The sequence below is a fragment of the Ahaetulla prasina genome, chromosome 3 (assembly GCF_028640845.1).
Source record: "Ahaetulla prasina isolate Xishuangbanna chromosome 3, ASM2864084v1, whole genome shotgun sequence".
Taxonomy (NCBI): domain Eukaryota; kingdom Metazoa; phylum Chordata; class Lepidosauria; order Squamata; family Colubridae; genus Ahaetulla; species Ahaetulla prasina.
Window position 1 is genome coordinate 64,606,985 of NC_080541.1, and position 19,219 is coordinate 64,626,203.

The following is a 19,219-nucleotide window of genomic DNA, read 5'->3' on the forward strand; positions in this document are numbered from 1 at the left end:
AAGCACGGACTTACTACAAACAACGGGAAGACAAAGTAGTCACAGTGATACATTGGCATATCTGCAAGAAATACCATTTGCCTTCAAGCAAGACCTGATGGGACCACAAAATAGACAAAGTAATAGAAAATGAAAATCTGGGACTTTAGAATTCAAACAGATGAACACCTGCCACATAACTTAAAGGCTTAACAATTGTTGATAAGAAAGACTAAAGGACATGGCTATACCTGGAAACAGCATACTAAAAGAGAAAGAACTGGAGAAAAATCACAAAATACAAAGACCTGCAAATGGAAATAGAATGCTTGTGGCAAAAGAAAGCAAGGATGGTACCAATAGTAATAGAAGCCTAATAATAAATCCCAAAACAACCGGCGCACCACTTAAACACCACCATCATTGACGTAATCTCCATCAGCCAGGAGTTCAATATTAGGCCGAATGTCCAGGACATTTGATTCTAAACAGTTGAGCCATTCAGTAAAGAATGCAAATATGTGCCCACTTTCATTTTTAATTGATTGGATCCCCAGTTTGAATAGTTCAAATTGAAGGTTATTATATGGTCCAGGAGATTTGAAGGAAAGAAAGGTAGCATTTGCTTCAAGTTAAGGATGAAATCCATTAATAGAATTGTTATTTCATAGAACAAACTATTTCTCAGCAGTTACTCAGAAGTTTTCACATCTCGGTTACTATTTCTATCCCAGGGCTGAGCAAATATTTAATTTTAAGAGCACGCAGTTTTACAGCATGACTTTCAAAAGTTCCTTTTCAAAAGTGGTTGCCAAAGTGGGAATGAGTCTTAAAGACCCTTGTTTATTAGAAGATTGCTCTACAAGGTACCGTGTAGCCCCGCTCCATGCTTTCTACCAGCTTAGCTTTTTCTTTGTTCTTTTTTGTTTTTAAGGAAAACATTGTCTTACAATCATGCTAAGAATGCTTCAGAGATAGAAGCGTTGTTATAAATAATTGTGTTAACAAAAGCAGATGCTTTACTAGGTACTGACATTCATTTTGTTCGGGTTTTCTCCCGTGTAAGATTGGAAGTGTCTTGGCGACGTTTCGACGAAGTCTCATTCGTCATCTTCAGGCTTCAGCTTCGTGCTTCTGGGAGCAATGTGTGATCGCAGTTGTTTCTTCCTTTTAACTGCTGGTGAAACTGATTGGGTGGGAGCTTGGCTGTGCTCTGATTGGATGGGGTTTTTTCTGTGCTCTGATTGGCTGGGGGTGTGTCAGAGAAGCCATTGAGATAGAAAAACGCCCACACAGCATGAACAAACGAGATGACACCTCCCGCCTACCAGCCATTTGGAAACCTGCCCTTATTGACAAACGTGTCCCTAACACGAGGAATGACACCAGACCCACACTCACGAGGTCCACACAGGATGTCACCACCACACATCCACCCAGAAAGCACACCCAAACCCACACTGATCAGGAAGCACGACCAAGGACCAGAAGCCAGACCGCAGCTGCAACATTAGCCATTTCAAACCCCTCCAATCCATACATGCAGCAGACTGACACCCACTACGAAGATGTAGCACGACCACGAACACGAAGCCAAACAGCAGCAGTGCAGCTCACCAGCTCAGATCCCCCTGCAACTCAGACTAATTTGAGCACAACCAAGCCCCCACCCAAACAGGACACACCCCAGCCAATCAGAGCACAAAAACCCCACATCCAATCAGAGCACAGCCAAGCTCCCACCCAATCAGTTCAAACCCCACTAGCAGTTAAAAGGAAGAAACAGCTGTGACCACACATTCCCCCCAGAAGCATGAAGCTGAAGCCTGAAGATGACGAATGAGACTTCGTCAAAACGTCGCCAAGACACTTCCAATTTTACGCGGGAGAAAACCCGAATAACCAAAGACCTACATATATATGTTTTCTGAGGTTTTCACGGGTGTTTGTATGTAGGTCTATGGTTGTTCGGGTTTTCTCCCGTGTAAAATTGGAAGTGTCTTGGCGACGTTTCGACGAAGTCTCATTCGTCATCTTCAGGCTTCAGCTTCGTGCTTCATGCTTCTGGGAGCTTCTGGGAGCATGCTTCTTCGTGCTTCAGCTTCGTGCTTCTTGCTCCCAGAAGCATGAAGCTGAAGCCTGAAGATGACGAATGAGACTTCGTCGAAATGTCGGCAAGACACTTCCAATTTTACACGGGAGAAAACCCGAACAACCATAGACCTACACACACACATATATATATATATATATATATATATATATATATATATGTATGTATGTATGTATGTATGTATGTATGTATGTATGTATGTAGGTCTTTGTATGAGATACTTTATGAAATACATACATATACTTTATATGTATGTATGTATGCATGTATGTATTTGTATATGTATATGTATACACACACACACACACACACACACACACACAAACCAAAAAACCAAAAAATAAATTTCTCAAGAGAAGTATCTTCAGGGTGTTGTGTCAAGACATACCATGTTGCCTAGCTTGACATATTGCAAAGTATATCATAAATATTATACAGAAGAGGCATGCATTATTAACTTCTTGTCATTAAAACTAATGGCATTGTTCCAAGAAGCAGCATGCAGTTCATTATATTTTGCATCGTATTTTCATCCAGTGATTCTTAGTATTGTATTATTTGCTTCCTCCTTTACTCTCATTCTGTCAAAAATCCTGTGAATTAGGTTTGGCTGTGAACAAGTGACTGGTTCTGTCTTGCCCTGCATACATAGTGTCTTTCTATGAAATCTTAAGGTCTTTCTTATGATTGAATGTATTTTCTACTCTTTATGAGTAGCATTTAATATAAACCAATTTCTGGAAATCAGTAGGTCACCTGATTTTAATTGGGTTAACTTTTGGCTCCAAACAGATCAAATTGTTGCAATATTTTTTTTTAATTTACATCAAAAGGACTAGCAACCTGATTGTAAACATTTGCATGATTATATCTGGTTTGTATTATATCCTTCTGTCTAGTCAATTATTCTTTCAATGAAATATTTGTTTTTAATTGGAATCCATTCATATTTCATAATATATTTATTATGTACTATTGGTTTCTATTATAGTATCTGTCTTATTTTATTGCTGTATAACTTTTTAAATTCATTTTATGGTGAAAGGTGGAATATAAATTAGTAAATTAAGCTAAGTTAAATAAATACTTTTTTCTCCAGTGCCTTTGATTTGATAAGTATGCTGCAGTCTGGGGACTTATAGATAATAAACTGGTTCTACTTTATCACACTTAATGTCTGCATATTTTCAGACTGTTGTTCATAACTATTAAGTAATGCTTATTTTTGAAATTGAAGTATCAAGTGTTAAACTGAGACCTGGAAAATAATGCTTACATTTCCATATTGTATTTCAACCTTGATTTGCTGCAGCATATCATAGTCCAGGAATCAGTACTTATTTCAGGAATCTTGAGCTAAAATTTCTAAACAGCCTTCATTCTCCCACTCACTAAGCTCTAATGTGGCTTCTGAAAATGATAAAATTATCTACCAGCAAACCAGTATCCGATATGCACCGCTGAGACAGCTTAAGGGCAGTGTATAGGTGGCTTTGAAATATAAAAACATATTGATATATTTGGTGGTGAAATAAAAAAACTGTCATGAACCATAAGCATAACATTCTTGAGTTATTCCTGTTCAGTTTTGTTTGGAAAAGTCTGAAGCAACAGATGAATATCTGTTTTCATTTTTCAGGTTATGAGTCCATGGTTAGGATATAATTGGACTCTTTGACTTCCTCAATAGTTCTGGTAAATTTGACTGCTATGATGAAAGGAAGAAATCAAGGGAGGGAGATATGGAAATTCAAATGAGCTCTTATTAGTTCCAGTTGGTTGGTTGGTTGAGACATCATACATGTCTTCCTTCTCCTACCCATAGTACTTAGATATAAACTCACCACTGAAAAGTATTAATTTAATTGAAGGAACAGCATTCAGCATTCAGTTGAAATATTACCCCTAGCTCATATCTGATTGAAGAAATGAAAAGTTGAGTGAACTTCATTGTTCACATATTAAAGTTAAAAGAAATGTAGTTTTCAGGTATATATATCTGACAACAGTTCTCATCTTTATCTTTCCCTTTTATAGGTACTTCTTATGCTGTGTCTCTTGTGAAGAATGTTCAGTAGTGGAGAGTGATTTTTTTTTAATCGAACACAAGTCGTTACCTCTGGAATCCCAGCGGATGTCTTGCTAAGCCAAGTGGAACTTTGCCCGTTCTTTTCTCAAGTTTTCTTTTGTTTGTTTGTTTTGTTGTCGTTGCTTTATTTTTTTTCCTTGCACAGGGAGAAGAAGAAAAATGAAATTAGGCAAAGTAGAGCTCTGCCATTTTTTGCAGATACTAGCTCTTTTCCTCTGTCTTTCTGGGATGAGCCAAGCAGAACTGCCAGGATCGGGATCAAAGCCCTACTTCCAACCTGGGAGACCACGAACCAAACGCAGTTGGGTGTGGAATCAGTTCTTTGTACTGGAGGAATACATGGGAAGCGATCCTCTTTATGTAGGAAAGGTAGGAGAACTTATCTAATTTCATATGACACAACTTATTGCCTAATGAAAACCATTACAATGCGATTCTGAATTGTGTTGGTAAAGTACCATCTTCAACCAGCTGTCATCTTGCTATGTGTAGGCTATAACTCCCAAATGCCTACTCAGAACACAAGATAGATAAAACTATATAAGACTGATAATGCAAGGACTGCAATTTTAAGCAATTCTTTTGCTTGCAGATGTCTCTAAGAATTTTTACTTCAAAAAGTAGCCAGCAATATGACTTTTATGTCCCCAAATGTTTACCCATTATTAGGGTACTTATGTTCCTATACAGTCTCAGAGTTGCACTGCCTTGTAGAACTACAGCACTACATCCAATGGAGATTCTCAGTCATCCAGGTCATGGTGTCCCAAAGGTGCTTTTCAAGAGGCAACTGGACTTCCTTGTTTTTCTTTTAGGACATTTTGCTTCTCATCCAAGAAGCTTCTTCAGCTTCTTCTTGGATGAGAAGCAAAACGTCTTCAAAGAAAAACAAAGTCCAGTTGCCTCTTGAAAACACACTTTTGGTATAGCACTACATACTCAGGGAGTACAACCATAATCTCTGGAGGCCATGGATTGACCCTGCAGTTTCAACCACTCAAGAACCACACTAAACCAAATAATAAGGAGACATTTAATATCTGTGTTCATTCCATTGATTACATGCTAGCAATAGCTGGCAATGACTGGTGCACTGGCACCAAATTAGTTAAATATGTTTGTTATTACTGAAGAAAACACTGGCATAAATGAATTAAATCAAGTCACCTGTGACCTGCATGGCATATCTATATAATTTTCTTGCCATGATTCGAAGTAGTTGCCATTTGCCTTCTTTGAAAATGTTTTTGCAACCTCCCTAACCTATTTTATGGTGCTAGGATTTCCGGATGGTAGCCATCCAATTACTACACCAACCCTTCTTAATTTTATATATTATTCAGAGTGAGTAGATGCCACCCACTTCTGAGGTGAAATTGATTTTTGGTTGGTTTTTGTACTTAAGCAAAGTGTTGTTTGGCGTGCAAATAAGGGCACAATATTCTAAGATTCGGTGCACATGTGTTTGAAGCCGTGCAACACATATGTGGAAATGCATGCACGTCAAGCAGGATACAGGACCATAGTATGATAATGTTCGTATTTCGTTTGGTTGTTCAAGCATGCAACCTTAATGTTCCTTAATCTATTTTCTTTTGTCTTTGGTACTGATAAAAATCCCAAAGCTATGAGTTTTGCATTTCAATAGTTTTTGCTGTTATCGTACATTTCCAAATAAATGAGCAAGCAGAGTACAGCATCATAAAAGAAAATCTGGAACCTAAACAAGCTGAGTGATAAATGGGTTTCTAATCATATGACATTAGTGCTGCAACCCATTAACCAATTTACAACATCAGCAGAAATTTATAATAAGGAAACTAAAACAGTTCAATATATCCACCCAAGACTAGATCCCGTTCCAATTCTAAATGGAGAAAGGACACCGCAAGGGAGGAGGCAGAATCCAAAATCTGTGATTGGGGAAAGACGCTTTAAAGAAAGATACTGAAAACCCCAAACCGTTCACAAATAACTGGCATGGTTAGCAGCTGATCAATCTTCAGTAGAATGACAATTTGTGAAAGGGGAGGAATGACTGAAAAACTGGGTGTTTTCAAGTTCCACATATGCCCTCAGAGTAGTCTTGGACCAAATAGCAAGGCAGCTGTTTACAGTTTGAAAGCAAACTCAAAACAGTTGTGAAGGAAATTTTATAGGACCCCATGCCCTAGTTATATCTACCTATAGTTTTAATGCTTGATTGTCACAATATCTTATTCCTGCAAATGGTGCAAGTCTAACAGCTGTAGTTTATGCAATTTTTCCCCCCTTGTCTCAAAATTTTACTATTCTGCTCTAAATTTAATCATAACAGAAATCATGTAGTACAGGGGTGTCAAACTCGCGTCGTTACGGTGGCATCACGTGACGTATCAGGACTTTTTTCCCCTTCATGAAACCAGGCATGGTGTCGTGTCCCACTCCTCCGCTGACGGCCAGGTCAGGGAAATCCGAATCAGGCGTGCCTCTGCAGCTCTGCCAAAGTCCTAGCAAAGTCCTCAAGGCAGGCAGGAGACCAGAAAGTGACTTCAGCAAGATATGTTTAGACTTTGCCTGACTCAGAGAATGCCAGAAAGCAGGTCCTTTATATAGGCCATGGGGTGTGGCTCCATGATTCAGCACTTATCCAGGCCTGCCCCTCCCTTCCTTCTGTTGCCTTTGTCTATCAAGTCTTCTGACGCGAGGGTCACTCCAGTCTGCAGCTATTGGCAATTGACCTTTCTCAGGCTCACATGCTGTGGAGGAGGGGGAGGGGTCTAGTTGCTCCGTTTGCCTGGGCATGGAGCCAGAGCTGGGGGCTGGAGATACTTCCTCCTCTTCAGCCTGTCTGGGCATGGAGCCAGGGCTGGGGCCGGGAGGCATACTAGGACATTCCTCCGTGTTCAGAAGCAGATAAGAAGGCCCCGGCTGTGGTGAGATCGGACGAGACACAACACATGGGTGTTGCCAGTGCATGACACATCTGGCCCATGGGCCGCGAGTTTGACAGCCCTGATGTAGTAAGTAACTTTTCCCCTCACTTTGCTTTTAAGAATCTCTTCTTCCCAAGATACCAAATGCTTGTTAGTACTCTCATCAGGTCTACAGTTCAGATACTTTTTCAACTTCGGTGACCCCCACCCCCGCCAGCTTTCACAGCTGTAAAATGCTTTCAGGCCTGTGACACTATACTGTACTCTAGGCCATTTCTTTCCTTATGGTCTGTTCTTTCTAAAGACTTTGATTGCAATTATACATAACCAGCTCAGGTTACCTGTTGTAGCTCTATTCTATAGCTCTTTAATGACAGATTGATAAGGGGCATTGGAAAAAGTTGTAAATGATTTGAAGATCGCTGGGATAGTATTTTGTTTTCTTACCTATCTTTGTATCTTATCCTGTAAGAAGGGGTAACAAAAATTCCTCACTGCATCTATGTCTAGCAACATCTCCTAATTATTAAACAGATTATAACAGTACTTAGAAAGATTATCCTTTTTCAGAAAATGTCCATGCTCAGCAGGGAACTCACTAACCAATCATGCTATTGTATTTCTTTTCAGGTTAAGCAACTTTATGCAATATGCAGGAAAGGAGTAAGAAATAGGAAGGAAAAGAAATGAAAGACTTAAAATAAGAAAGAGAACAAGAAACATGAAAGGAAATATCATTTGATTCATAGATACTGATCTCTTTGGCCTTCTTGGCCTTGATCCATAAAGGCTTTTATATACTATAGATAAAAGGTGAACCAGGTTACACTTCTTAGTCACTTATGTGGTATAGGTCATATTTAGGTCAATATCAATGAGACACATTTGCAACTAAAGCCCTATTTTACTTCTAGAATATTCATATTTTTCTATGCAAGCCAGGATCTCTAATCTAGAAAATACTTTCCAACTAGGAGGTAGATGCAATAAAATTAACTGCATATTTCTAGATTCATATTAAATATAAAAAATATTTATATTCATTTAGCAAATCTATTTGTCACCCGTATCATGGTTCAAGGCAACTCTGAAATGTTTTGTGATATCGTTTGTGGAGTTTGAGCAAACCAAAGCGAAATAAGGACGTAAAATAGTAAAATTATGTGCTTAGGATCCTTGAAGAAATGATACTTTAAATACCTGCAAGTCTGTGACATTGGTTACAATGGCACTTAAAGGCTTGTGAACCCTTGAAAATTTTCGATATTTCTGCATCTAAAACATGATCTGTTCTCCACATTAGTCCTAAATCTAGATAAAGAGAGCCCAATCAAACAAATGAATGGAGAGCATTTTCATCCCCATGTTAAATCTTATAGCCAGTGAATCTGCTACTAGAATTGCTTTGCCTGTTCAGGAATATAGGGCCATGTGTGTGTAACACACACACACGCTCAAACACACACACACACACACACACACAAACAAACAAAGTAGATATATGAAAGTTTTTCATTCAGGATAAACCTTTTCTTCCTTATGTTTAGGAACATGAATTCTTTTTATTTTGTACTGATAAAATATAAAAGAAAGCGCTGAGATACTGGACCTATTATTTATGGATTTTTGTCTTTCTTTCCTCAAGTATAAAGTCACTACAAAGCTGCCACCTGTCTTGCATTCCAATTTAATATTAAAGACTCATCGTACATTTTCATTTTCTACCATCTCTAGTGAAGGGGAAACAACTTGATAAATCACTGAAATTATTGATTTGAGTTATTTTTGTGAGGGTTTTACTGATGGAGTTGTAATAAAAAAAATATAAATTCAGTTCAGTTGCCAGTAGTAGACCTATGAAATCCTTTAAGATAGAGGTACTATATTTTGGTGGTTAAGCAGCCGGCTAACCCTGGTCAATAAATGGCCCCTGAATCCTTTCATATGGTACAACCCCATCAATTGCATCACCATGTTTCATACAAGAATGAATATCATAACAGTGAGATGAAAATAGACATACCACAATAAAAAAGAAAAAGAAAAGGCAAGTTAAAATCTTGCCCTTCATATGCATGAAATGTCCTCACTCTCTTTTCATTCTAAGCATTCATGATCCCCTTTCCATTTACTCTTCTTCTCAATAATCCTAAATCAACTCTAACCACCAAAAGCTAACACAATCTAATGCTTAGACAAGAAGAGATTGACCAAACTGTCAGCTTTACTTCTGGTAATTTAACCTTTTGAAACAATTTGTTTCTATATTTTAAGACTGTCTCATGAGAATCCACCAACTGTTGGTCTAAATATCTTTTAATTTTAATGATTTTATTTTTCCAATAAAACAAACAAACAGATAATGGTCAAGGAGAGTTTTGAATCTATGAAATACATCATTTTACCTAAAAACTGGTGAGGTAATGGTTAAAACTCTCACAACACTTAAATGTTGGCCTTGCTGGTAATAATTGTAGTCTAATTACTGGACTATTGGAAGCCACTGGTTGTCTTTGGCACATAAGAGGAGAATGTCTGTTTCTTACCTAGGTCATCCTGGAATGGAGAAGTCAAAATATAGAGTATTTGGGGGAAGGGGCAGAGTGGGAAGACAATTACCATTGTCTAATACAGAGATTTTGAAACTGATGGAACTCTAAATTTGCAAAAGAATTGTACGGAAAAGCATGAAATAATGTGAATGCAATTAATTTCCTTTCACTAGACTTTTTATTCTTAATCAGGGTTACCAGAATTCCCCCTCCTTATTAACATGCTATCTAGCCTGGAAAAAGGTTGAAAATCTGCACTAATTTGCTTATTCTAGTGGAGACCACTGTCCATGGTGCTATATTGTCTAATGATAAATGTTACTGACTGAATGGTTATTAATCAAACCTTTTTCTTCCTGTTGAGAAAAATAGGCTGGTAGTTTTCTCTTTTGCCTTGCTCATCTTCCATTCCTTATGCATTTAAGCAATATTTTTTTTAAAAAAAAAAATATTCTGAGTATGCATTGGAAGGCCCATGGAAGTATAGCTGGATTTTACCAAATTCTGTTTAAAATCAGTGCAACGTGGTTTTATATAATGTGGTTCAAAATGTGACTTTGGGATAATTTCAGAGATACTGAAAGTCAATATATCTATACGGATAACTAAAAAATTTAGAAAAGGGTAGATATACTACAAATCTTGTTAGAGCTTGTGATGTACATATGGTTCCGAGTGTAGCATCCTAAAGTTGTAGAATGCTGTAGCTAAACTTTTCTATTTATTATTTTATTTATTTATTATTTTACGTTTTTATCTATCTATCTATCTATCTATCTATCTATCTATCTATCTATCTATCTATCTATCAATCAACAAGTACAAGGAAACAAGTAACAGTATAGACATAGACATGGACATATGAAAAAAATTAGCACAAATAAAAGGATATAAATAGGCAAAACTTAGCCATAAACATATAGAATGATTACATATAAATGGGGACAGTAGGACAGGGACAGTAGGCACATTGGTGCACTTATGCACACCCCCTTAGGGACTTCTTAAGAAACATGAAAGGGTCCATGGTAGACAGTTTAAGGTAAAAGGTATGGGGATTAGTGAGACTAACAACAGGATCAGATAGAGTGTTCCAGACATTTACTACTCTATTGCAGAAGTCATATTTCTTACAAACAAGACTAGAGCAAATTACATTGAGTTTGAATCTATTGATAGCCCTTGTGTTATTACAGCTGAAATTAAAGTACTCATTTACAGGTAGGACGTTTTAGTAAATAATCTTATGAACTAAGCATAGGTCGGAACATAGACGGCGTAGTTCAAGGTTATACAGACCTAAAATTTCAAGCCTGGTGGTATAGGGAATTTTATTTCGAGCAGAGATAAAAAATATTTCATGAGAAGTGGAGTGGGGGAGAGGGAAGGAATTTCTATTAACATTAACAAAAAGATTTCCCTTAATTCCTGTGCAATGTAAGGCAAGAAATCCAAATTATAGTACCTAGTATGGGAAAGAATTGATTCTTTTCAACCTATTAATGGTAGTTCTGATCCAAACCAGAACCCTGTCAGAGAATTGTATATGATTGAACAGGAAAAAAAATCTTAAGTATTGGTAAATATATTTATGCATTCTACGTTTAATTAGAATTATTATGTGGGATCTTTACTTTGGATTACAGTTTTATTTCCTGAAATCTTAACTATCACAGACATACGTTTGTAGAGACAGAATGTTATGAATAGCAGAATAATTAAGAATTTTATAGTGTTTTTTTTTTTGTTTTTGTTTACATTTATACCCCGCCCTTCTCCGAAGACTCAGGGCGGCTTACAGTGTATAGGGCAATAGTCTCATTCTATTTGTATATATTTTTACAAAGTCAACTTATTCAGTTTACCAAATACTTGTTTACTGTTGACCTCACCCCATTCCTATGAGGTCTGTAAGGGGCATGCACAAGAGCACCAGTGTGACTACCATTCCTGTCCTAATGTTCCCTTTAATTGTATTCATTTTATGTATTCAATTCATGCTTATACTTACATATATTTTCTAATGACAAAAGAAAGAAAGAAAGAAAGAAAGAAAGAAAGAAGGAAGGAAAGAAGGAAGGAAGGAAGGAAGGAAGGAAGGAAGGAAGGAAGGAAGGAAGGAAGGAAGGAAGGAAAGGCATCCTAGGCTATGGCATATATTAGAAACTTCACCTCATTATGAAATGAATATAAGAATATTCATATCCAAAATCAAAAATTCAAGGCTATGGATGCATGTAAATATGTTGGGAGGTGGAAGGGGTGAATAGGAAATATTTTATTCTGGAAAATGTTTTGTATGGGTTAGAAAATGTTTGATTTAAAATTGAGTTAAATTATTGTAATGCATTTTAGTATTTTTTAATAACTTTTGAGGTTCTTTAAAATTGCTTTTGACTTTTGAGGTTCTTTAAAATTGCAAAACGTCCTACCTGTAAATGAGTACTTTAATTTTAACCTTAATAACACAAGGGCTATCAATAGATTCAAACTCAATGTAATTTGCTCTAATCTTGATTGTAAGAAATATGACTTCTGCAATAGAGTAGTAAATGTCTGGAACACTCTACCTGATCCTGTTGTTAGTCTCACTAATCCCCATACCTTTTACCTTAAACTGTCTACCGTGGACCCTTTCATGTTTCTTAAGAAGTCCCTAAGGGGGTGTGCATAAGTGCACCAATATACCTACTGTCCCTGTCCTACTGTCCCCATTTATATGTAATCATGAGTTAGACTTTTATCTACTCTGATAGCAATTATTAACAGACTCAACCATAGTCATCTTAATTGATTTTTTAAAAAGAAATGGTATGGTATTGCCTAGACCAGTGATGGCTAAACTTTTCAGCACCAAGTGCCAAAAGCACGCACCACCCATAATGTGTGCGTGACCCCTCCATGTGTGCCCCATCCCCACACATGCAAGCACGACACCCTTGAGCACAACCCACTCCCTGCACATGTGTGCGCAACTCCTTCATGCACCCTGCCCCCCACGCATGCACGGCAGAGACCCAAAACCCAACTGACCAGTGGGAGACACATGCTTATGCACGGCGGAGCTGAGCTGAGCTGGGGCAAGGGCTCTCTGTGGGCATAGGTTCGCCATCCAGGCCAAGGCTAGTGTTAGGATTAGGATTTAAAATATAGTCCAAAGAAACCTGTAGGGGATGGGTTCCTGAGGGGAAAAAAATAAGAAAAATTAAGAAATACTTATCTTCTATCATCAGACTATAGTTGCCGTCTCCTTAGGAACATCCTTGCCTTTTAAAATTGGGTCTCAGTATGTTGTCCAAAAGTGCTAAAAAAAAAGGCGTTAAGTTGAATAAAGGATAATCTCTTGCATTGTTCCCTCTTTCATTGCTCATCATTCCATCAGCAGCCATCTATAACCTTGTTTGCTGAATTTTTATTACTGGTTGTAATTGAAAATTGAAGTTTTTATAAAACTAGCTGGATCTGGGGAGCCTGGCATTTAAAATCAGATAATAAAACAGCATTTGGTCTGAATACAGACTAGGAAATTTTATTGGGCCTTCCTGAAGTAAGGGCAAGCTAACACAGTAAATTTGCAAATCCCATCCCCCCCGTACTTATTTTAAGGATTTTATTTATATTACTAGCACAGCTGGTAAGTTGTTAAAGTTAAAGGAGACAACTCCATAGATTCTTGCATAACGGGTAATACATAACTGAAGATGCTATGCTGATAAATGAAAATACCATAATTTGTGCCAATATATCATTGCTGCAAAAGAATAGAACATGTTTTAAACAGGCATAATATATGTTACTTATCTGCAGGAACTTGTACCAAAGTAATATAATCTCAGAAAAAAAATGCTGCCATTTTTTTTCTAGAGAGTTCTAGAATGCTGAGTATAGCATTCTTCATTTGCATCACAAAATACTAAAACTTTGAATTTCCTTAATGGACTAAAGGAGGGACGATAAACTGAAGCTGAGTATCAAGGAAAGCTACTGGTAACTAGTTCATCTTACCAGTGAACTGCTTATACTTGGTGGCAATTTACCCTCTACCTCCAGAACATTAGATGAAAATGCTGATAGATGCGGCATTACTCTGAAGTCTAAGACTTGAAAGATATGAATGCTTGTACATCAAATGTGAACTTCTGTGACAAAATTAGCTTGGTTACAGTTATGCATATTAAATTTCCACAGTAAAGTTTTGTCATTTGTAGCGTGTTCAGGATGCAAAGTGCATCAAGTGACCCGCAGTGCACTCTTATTTGAGAGTGAACCCCATTATTTTGAGCTGATTTACTTCCAAAAAGTACTCGTATCTAGAGGACTGGATTGCCTGCTCATTTAGATTTGAGTATCTCAGTCATAATGGGTACATACTGAGCTGATACACTTGAAGTCGCTGGCAAAATTCCCATTGATCTTTTTTTGAATCAAAAATGCATATAAATAGCATACTGCATTGCTCTTTAAAGATAATTGGAAAAAGGGTGTAAAATAAAATAAGCATTCTAAAAACAGTAAAAAGACTTAAATTACACACTTTACTGTATAAGCATGATGCGTTTATAAAGCAAGCTATACATATTGACAGAAGGCCGTTCAATGCAACTGTAGTACTTTACATAAAAGCTTTATGAGTTATCTTGGAGACAGAAGGCTTTAACGTGAGCATTTGAAAGGGGGCAATAGAAGTCCCACAAACTATTTACCATATGTTTTGTAGTCATAGTAATAAGACTCTGCTCAGATAGTCCACATAAAACAAAAAAGCATTTGTGCCAGGATGAGATTGACAAATTGAATCAATTAGGATTAGAGATGGTTTAGACAATCTGGTGAAAACATTTACAAACTTTGTGAGAAGAAACCTCAGAATGATCATTCACTATAGTTGGAGCAAGCACTAACGACTTTAGACATATAAACAAACACAAGTTTAGAGAGAAATTGAGATTACAAAATTATATTTTACGGGGGGGGCAGGATTTGGAAGTTATAATGGTGCCAAATGTAAGTAGAAAAAATAGGGACCACCTTGGTGGGAAGGTAACAGTGTTCTATGTGTTTTTGGCGTTTAGTCATGCCGACCACATGACCACCGAGATGTCTTCGGACAGCGCTGGCTCTTCAGCTTTGAAACAGAGATGAGCACCGCCCCCTAGAGTCGGCAACGACTAGCACGTATGTGCGAGGGGAACCTTTCTCTTTACCTTTACCTAATGGCTTCTTGTAGGAGATGTCTGATGAGAGACTCCATGTAAAAGTCTTGTTAGGCACATTAGCAAAACTAGAATGAAGATAGATTTGAAGTATGCAGGAGAAAAAGGAAAAATCTGGCTTAGTTTTCTCTTAGTGGAATAACTAATGAAAACAACTAGTTTGGTACCTGTTATTTTGATATTTTGAATATTGTTATTCTTTCACTTTAAATAAAAAGTTAACTATTGAGTGTAGGTGGAGCGAGTGTGTTTAACTAGAGTTCATTTCATTTAGAGGAGGAGATAGCAGGAGAAAAAAATATGGATTAGATTAGAAAATTATTTTAAAGTTCAACCAGTGATGCTTGGGAAACCTTTGCGTATGCTGAAACGATATATCCTCCATCAAATACTTTTTAGGATAAGTTGTTTTCTGAGTTATGGAATCTAATCAAGGGAGTCTGCAGGAAAATCCTGCGGTGGCTTCTCAGCAGCAAGATAGTCTATATGAAACTGGAAATATTCTGAGCTGTTTCAAGAATTGCTCAAACAGCACAATCTGAATGTTAATGAAGATTCAGCAAACCCACAGGACCAAAATATAACAGCACAAGTCATTTCTATAATTTCCCACTATTGTATCGTTAATGGAACATAAATCCACTATAACACCAGCAATTAACAATCATGGCTAACTTACAAGAAACGCTGGGAGAAGGGCATAGCAAAATACAAAGTCATGCCATTTTTACTGTTTTAGGTAAGGGGAGAAGAGCTAATGCACCGCCGATTCAAATGTAATCCATTAATGTCTTCATTTGCACTGTAAATGCTGCAAGGTGCTTTGTTAAGTGAGTAGGTCTCATTTACTTATATGGAGGAGATTACATTTATTTTCATGCTAGGAATATTAGCAACATAATGGGATGACAAATCTTCCCTCTAGGAAGGGTTCAAAAAGCCTGACTGTGCCTGATAACACTGAAGATTGACAAGGTGCATACACATTGTTATATTTTGAGACTTTGAATTTTTCCACTTCAAGTTTTACAAGTTATCTTCCTCCCACTTTTCCAGGTGACTCATCAGAACTGCCTAGTCTATTCCCAGCTTCTTTTCCAAGAATTTGAACTTTATGTATGTTGCTTATAACTGTGATAATTGGTTTGCTTTTGTTTGGTTTCCAGTGTATATTATGGTTCCATTCTTTACGTTTCTCTGTTCATTTATTTTTTATTTTTTAGTTAACAGTTGCATTCTAAAATTTGGAGTCATGCAAGTTTTTGGGAATGCAAACTGGTTAATTTCATATCAAAACGCAACTCAAGAATGCATCTTCTTTCTGTAGTTCCAGGCTCCTTGTGGCAGAGATAATAAATAATTCTTAAATTATATCATACTTTTTATTTGGAAGAGCTTATCTTAATGACCAGCACTAAACCAAATTGAAACATAAAACATTCGTTTAAATTGGTTTAAAGCTTGTGCTTTTGAGCTATTATGGAACAGATAAAAGGAAAGTGGAATGCTGGAACAGCTGCCATATTATTGCATATGACACCTGGCACAGTCCATTTGCTTCAGTACCTTGAATTATCGAAAAGGCAAGGATCTGAAAATGTTCTAAATGAGAAGATATTAAAATGAATCTTAAGTCCTTACATATGCTTGGCTTGTGCCAATTCAGGGCCGGTGCTACGCCCCTTTACTCCCAAGCATCATGGGTCTTCTGTAGCTCCTCCAGCCAAACAGATTGCTTTCTGGTTCACTTACAACATCTGTGCTGTAAAAAGAGTTTGGCACCATTAACTTTGGCATTGTGGAGCTAATGATTTCCCATGAATGAAAACAAATGTATGTTTCCCAGATAATGCTGCAGGACCCAATCTGAGCTGGTCACCGGGATGAGAGGTTTGTTCTTCCAAGCTTTTGGACTCATGCTGGAGCCCATCCTCAAGGAACTTTTCTCTCTCCAGAATGTGTGAGACAAATTCCCCAAGCATGGGCTCCAGCACAAGTCCAAAAGTTTGGAAGAACAAATTTCTAATCCCGGTGACTGACTCAGATTGGATCCAGCTAATGATTTCCTATTACTGTGAACATCTTCCTTAGCTCATCTTCTGGTTCTCCGGTCATTCCCCCCCCCCTTTCTCTCTTAATATTATTTCATCCAAACTTCTTAAACTGAGTGGGGAGGGGGAGGAGAGGAAGACTTTCTTTTCTTGCAATGCAATGGATGTGGCGCCAGCTGAATTTTTGCACCTCTGAACTGTTTTGCTGAAGAGAGGTCTAATTGGCTCAGAGGGAGCATTTGGCATTGCAGAGTTGATAGCAGTGAGGACATTCCAAGAGGGCAATGCGTAAATACTTTTGAGAATAGTATGACTGAATAGAACACGATTCTGCTGTTTCTGTTCACTGAACTGTTCTATGATAGAGAACATCTCTGATGTGTTATTATTCTTACCTGTTGGTAATAATTACGTATTACATGTACAGTAAATTCATTCCTGATGCTTACCCTTTAGCTCCTGTGTGCAGTTATCTTTTTTTCAGTTCTGCTTTTGCAAATCTTTTTGTCCCTTTTATTAATCCCAATTTATCACCCGTTTTCTTAGTATCAGTTACCACTTCAGAATTATAAATAATGGAATAGAGATTTAACTAAGATAGTGGTTGGGAGAATTACAGTTCACTCTCAAACGTTTAATGTATTCAAGATAACATTATCCTGGGTTAGTGTTTTTTATACTCTACACTTCCTATCCCTCCTTGTTCTGTTACTGTTTTTAATGACTTTAATAATGTTATCTACTCAGAGAACCTCAGTTATTGGAAGGAGTAGAGCTATTATTATCATTGTTATCATCATCTCGGATATATGAAAGGATACTGAAAAGTAACTTGTTTAAGTAGAATTGTATGATTATCTTCTTGATGACCTCCATTCTATGAACATGCTGCCACTAGGTACTTTTCAAAGGACTTTCTTTTTCTAATGAGAAACAGTGGGTAACCATTTCTTTTTATATCACTTGACATATTTCAGTGGGGTTTAGGAAAGAGTTCTTAGTTGATGATTTTGCAGCCTAAATAAATACACAAAGTTAGTGGACAGAGCTATTTCTGTTTTTCTCTCCATTTCTGAGCAGAAAGAAACTAGAAAGTCATTATTCAGCATTAGAAAATGATTGTGAAGTATACCACTGATGTTCTTCCCTTCAAGGGTCAGAGAAACCAAAAACATGAAATAGGAAACATTCACTCTTGTGTGCAGTCTTGCCACATAGTTAAAGAACAGATGTTTTCACATAATTTGTCAAAAGAAGGAAAAAGAGAATAAGTTTATTTCTGGTCCTTGGTTTTTTGTTTTGTTTTGTTTTGTTTTTTGTTTTTTTGAGAAAAGGAGTTCTGAGTGATGAAATAAGAAATCATGGATTTGTCATGGATCTGTGGTTTCCATGCATTATATTTAGTAGGAATAAATTCTTGAAAATACGGCTGTGAGAAAAAGTGTATATATTTTAAAAGAATACTGGATTTTAGTTCATTTGTATGGGGCTTTTATTGTCTTCCTTAACATGGAAAGCCTTGCATACATCCCTTAAAAACTTTGGAAAAATGCTTCTTCTCCAACCTATATGGATGGAGGTCTCTCAACCAACTCTTTTCTTTTGTTCCCAACATTTTTAGCCTAGCTGACTTACATAATCACAAGGGCATCATTATTACTATCTGAGGACCTAAAATAACATTGTTTCATCTTCTTTGTTGCTGTTGATCTCTTTGTGTGCTTACTTGCCTATTTATTTTTTCTTTAATTCCTTACTTTGTTTGTGTATACCCAGTTTACTTTCATGCTTTTATTGCTAAGACACTCAAGCCAGTTTAGTGTAATGACAAATTGTTGGGCTTGGACAAGGGTGACCTAGGTTCAAATCCAGATTCAGCCATAGAAACTTACTAGGTGACTAGCTCAGATCACCTCATAGGGTTCTTGTTGTAATGAGAACCTGGAGAACAGAATGTTACATGTGCTGTCTTGAATTCTTGAACGAAAGACAGGAAATAAATCTGATGAACAAACACCAAAACAAAATAGGCCTTCTGGGTGTGATAACCTCCCTATCCATTCTGCACATCTTCTTGAGGGCCCATTTACTTGCTAAATTGTTGGTAAACTGTAGGCTTAAGCACTTTTTTTAAATAAAAAAAAATGTTTTGCTGAAAGGGCTTCTGTTTTATCTAATGTGATGTAACCTTGAACAACCTCCTTCCCACACTAAGCAAGTTTAGAAGTTAATGCTGAGGTCAAGGAAATAGAGAAAAGACTAGGACATAGTGTATTCATCTAGAAACTACAGTGTATTTAAAATAGA

At 37.1% G+C, this 19,219-nt stretch overlaps 1 protein-coding gene across 1 annotated transcript in view; it reads left to right on the forward strand.

Moving 5' to 3' along the window:
• LOC131195508 (cadherin-7) overlaps positions 1-19,219 on the forward strand; it is a 133,203-nt gene that overhangs the window by 16,200 nt on the left and 97,784 nt on the right. Inside the window, exon 2 of the mRNA XM_058177469.1 lies at positions 4,130-4,550. Coding sequence (XP_058033452.1) covers positions 4,341-4,550 — 210 coding nt within the window. The 5' untranslated portion in view covers positions 4,130-4,340. The remainder of the gene's footprint in view (positions 1-4,129; positions 4,551-19,219) is intronic.